Source organism: Melozone crissalis, unplaced genomic scaffold (genome assembly GCF_028551555.1).
Source record: "Melozone crissalis strain CALT ecotype California unplaced genomic scaffold, PUWL_Pcris_2 ptg000279l_1, whole genome shotgun sequence".
Lineage (NCBI taxonomy): Eukaryota > Metazoa > Chordata > Aves > Passeriformes > Passerellidae > Melozone > Melozone crissalis.
Window position 1 is genome coordinate 36,397 of NW_026536033.1, and position 3,744 is coordinate 40,140.

General features: G+C 53.6%; 1 protein-coding gene across 1 annotated transcript; it reads right to left on the reverse strand.

Moving 5' to 3' along the window:
* Nucleotides 1-2,516: 2,516 nt before the first annotated feature.
* Nucleotides 2,517-3,449, reverse strand: LOC128949756 (olfactory receptor 14J1-like). Its single transcript, XM_054294614.1, has one exon. It carries the CDS (start codon nt 3,447-3,449, stop codon nt 2,517-2,519), a length of 933 nt encoding a protein of 310 aa, XP_054150589.1.
* Nucleotides 3,450-3,744: the final 295 nt, after the last annotated feature.

Consider the following 3,744-nt stretch of genomic DNA (forward strand, 5'->3'; position numbering starts at 1 on the left):
ATACCGATGTCGTCTCCCCTGTGGGATCAAAGTCCAGCCACCAGACATTTCTGGCAACATTCCAGGACTCCCAAGCCCCCCAGGGGTGGTCTTGGTCACCCTGCACCCCAGTCCTGAGAGGCTGAGATCCCACACTCCAGCAGAATCCATCTCCTTTTTCTCCTCACCATTCACCTGAAAGTCTTCCTCCTGAGGTAAACGGAGTTCCTAACAAGCCTGGACTTGTTCAGTGCCCAGCTGCAACCACCAGCGAGCCAAGGTATCTCTGGGGTGATATACCACAGTTGCTGCCTTTGGCCCAGCAGTGAGGGTCAGACTGGCCCAGGCACCATCTAACTGGTAATATTGGGATTCATATTCCAATAGCTCATATCTACAATTTGAACGCTTCATCCCTGCATACTTTCAATGAGTTACAGTGAAAAAAGAGTCTGATGTATCAATTATATTTTCTCCATAGCCTTACAAGATGATTTCAGGCCAGGACTGAGGCATCTCCTCAACCCTCCCATCTGGGACTTGACATCTTCTTACTGACCTTCATGTCTCTATGTTCTTCTCATCTTGTTCTCTACGTGTCTTCACTCTGTCCTCTTCTCTGACCCAAGGGAGGACTGAAGGGTTGTAAGTCTTATCTACGCACTGAAAGAGCTAATATCTCACCTGGGCCCTGCAGATGGTCATGTGATCCCTGCTGGGCAGCGGCCAAAGCAATCATGGTGATGGATTTTTCAGGCTGCCCTGGGAGCTGTGTCAGGATCGGCCCCATGGCCGGTCTCTGGTCCCTGCCACGTTCAATTCCAGGCACAGGGCCACTCTCTGTGTGGGCTACAAGGCCACCTCTGGCCTCAGCCACATGATCTCGTGCAGCAGCCACACTGGGGGGGAAAATGGCTGAGATCTCAGCTGGAATACGCCACAGGCTGATGGCCTCCCCTGCCCCTGTCTGGCAGCTGCTCGTGCCTGGCTGTGGCGGAACAGTTTGCAGGTTCCCCGAGAAGGGATCCGGCCGCACAGGAGGGTCCACCCAGCCTGGCCCATCTGAGCAGCCAGTCTGGCCTTGTTACCTGTTCCCAGGCTGGAAAGAAGAGAGAGCTTTCCCTGGGGTTTGCTCGTTTTTAACATGGGTGTTCATAGAGGCGTGTTCAGCTTTCTAGTGGTTTAACAAGGTGTCAGTCTTCAAAACCAATCACTGATTGGTGTTGTTAGACACAGAGGAAGCTCTCAACAGCTCTTCTCAGAAATATCATTTCCGCGTGTGTCTTCTTCCCTCCTCACCAAATGTCAATTAATGCAAAACCAATACATAGGGAACAATTGTGACACTGGTGCCCCATGGAACCAAGGGTCCCTTGTGACACTGCAGGATCTTGTGTAAGCAGGGGTCCATTGTGACACTGAGCCACCAGGGAATCCACTGGGGCACTCTGGGGCCTCATGGAACCAAGGGACCCCTGTGACACTGTGTGACCCTGTGGAACCATGGAGGACACTGTGACACTGCAGGACCTCGTGCAATGATGGGGCTATTGTGACACTGCAGGGCCTCATGGAACAAAGGGGCCAGTGTTGCTCTACAGGGACTCATGGAATGAAGGAAACATGTTTGACACTGTGGTGACCCTTGGGACCAAGAGGCCATTGTGACACCGTGGAACCAAGGAGAGCATTGCTGCACTGCCAGACCTCATGGAACCAAGGATTCATTGTGACACTGCAGGGCCTTGGGGGACCAAGGTGCCATTGTGACACTGTGGGGCCCAAGGATCCAAGGGACTTTGTGATGTCAAAGGGACATTGTGACACTGGGAGGCCTCATGGAATCATGGAGACCATTGTGACACCCTCGGACCTCATGGAGCTGTGGTGACACCAAAATGGCTGGGAGTGTGGATCTGCTGGAGGGTAGGAGGGCTCTACACAGGGCTTTGGACAGGCTGGATCCAGGGCCCAATTACAACAAGGTGAGATTTAACAAATCCAAGTGCCTGGGTCCTACACTTTGGCCACAACAACCCCTGCAGCACTACAGGCTGGGGACAGAGTGGCTGTACAGCAGCCAGGCAGAAAGGGACCTGCAGGGACTGATGGACAGCAGGCTGGACAGGAGCCAGCAGTGTTCCCAGCTGGCCAAGAAGGCCAATGGCTCCTGGCCTGGATCAGGAATGGTGTGGCCAGCAGGAGCAGAACTGCTGTGCTGTCCCTAACCTGCTCCCAGCTCTGCACACAGACATTGCTGCTGCAGCTCCAGAGAAGGCAACAAAATGGGTATCTCTGCAGAAAACTTTGCTGGGACATCCTTTAGTTTATTTAAAGCCATTGAGAGCACACGTCCTCATTGGAACAGTCTGTGGCCACAGTGAATGTGGAGAGAAAAGAAATGAGAAATGGCTCAAACAATGGCACTTATTTTTGGACAATATTAAAAAATTAAAACAAAGGAATGAAACTACCAGACCCAAACACTGTCAAAGATGACTTTTAGTACAAGGGACTTGCAGAAACCTGCAAGCAGCTTAATGCTTCTGAAACCATGCAGTCATTAGTGTCTGCACTGCAGCCTTGAGCTCCTGGTTCCTCAGGCTGTAGATGAGGGGGTTCAGGGCTGGAAGCACCAGCGAGTACAGAAGTGACAGAGCCAGATCCAGGGATGGGGAGGACATGGTGGGTGGCTTCAGATAGGAAAATATGATAGTGCTGAGGAACAGGGAGACCACAGCCAGGTGAGGGAGGCAGGTGGAAAAGGCTTTGTGCCGTCCCTGCTCAGAGGGGATACTCAGCACAGCCTTGAAGATCTGCACATAGGAGAAAACAATGAACACAGAACATCCCAGTCCTAAGGAGATGGAAAACACAAGAAACCCAAGTTCTCTAAGGTTCAAATTTGAGCAGGAGAGCTTGAGGATCTGGGGTACCTCACAGAAAAACTGGCCCAGGGCATTGGCATGGCACAGGGGCAGGGAAAATGTATTGGCCGTGTGCATGAGAGCAGTGAGTAAGGCAATGGCCCAGGCAGCTGCTGCCATGTGGGCACAAGCTCTGCTGCCCAGGAGGGTCCCGTAGTGCAGGGGTTTGCAGATGGACACATAGCGGTCGTAGCACATGACGGTCAGGAGGAAATATTCGGTTCCAATGAAGATCATAAAGAAAAAGAGCTGTGTGGCACATCCTGTGTAGGAGATGGCCCTTGTGTCCCAGAGGGAATTGTGCATGGCTTTGGGGACAGTGGTGCAGATGGAGACCAGGTCAGTGAGGGGCAGGTTCAGCATGAAGAAGAAGATGGGCGTGTGCAGGTGGTGGCCGCAGGCTACGGTGCTGATGATGAGGCTGTTGCCCAGGAGGGCATCCAGGGAGATGCCCAGCAAGAGGCAGAAGTGCAGGAGCTGGAGCTGCCGCGTGTCTGCCAATGCCAGCAGGAGGAAATGGCTGATGGAGCTGCTGTTGGACATTTGTTCTGTCCCTGCATGGGGTTCTGTAAGGAAAGAAATCATGGAATAGTTGGGTTTGGAGAAGTTTTAAAATATCCCAGCACAGCCTGGGGACAATTTCCCCCCACTGCCTGCCCAGGGCTCTGCTGCCTGGAGCTGTCCCTGCCAGCAGCTCTTCCCTGTGCCCAGGGCTGGGCCCTGCCAGTGCTGCCAGAGCCCAGCCCAGCCGTGGGGGCTCAGCTCTGCCCTGCAGAGCCCTCCCAGCTCAGGCGCTGCCCAGGGGCAGCTCTGGCTCCGCAGGCACCGCCAGAGCAAT

Bases quoted from the DNA above. Each gene is read 5' to 3' on its own strand.
- LOC128949756 (XM_054294614.1), bottom strand. From the start codon at position 3,449: ATGTCCAACAGCAGCTCCATCAGCCATTTCCTCCTGCTGGCATTGGCA.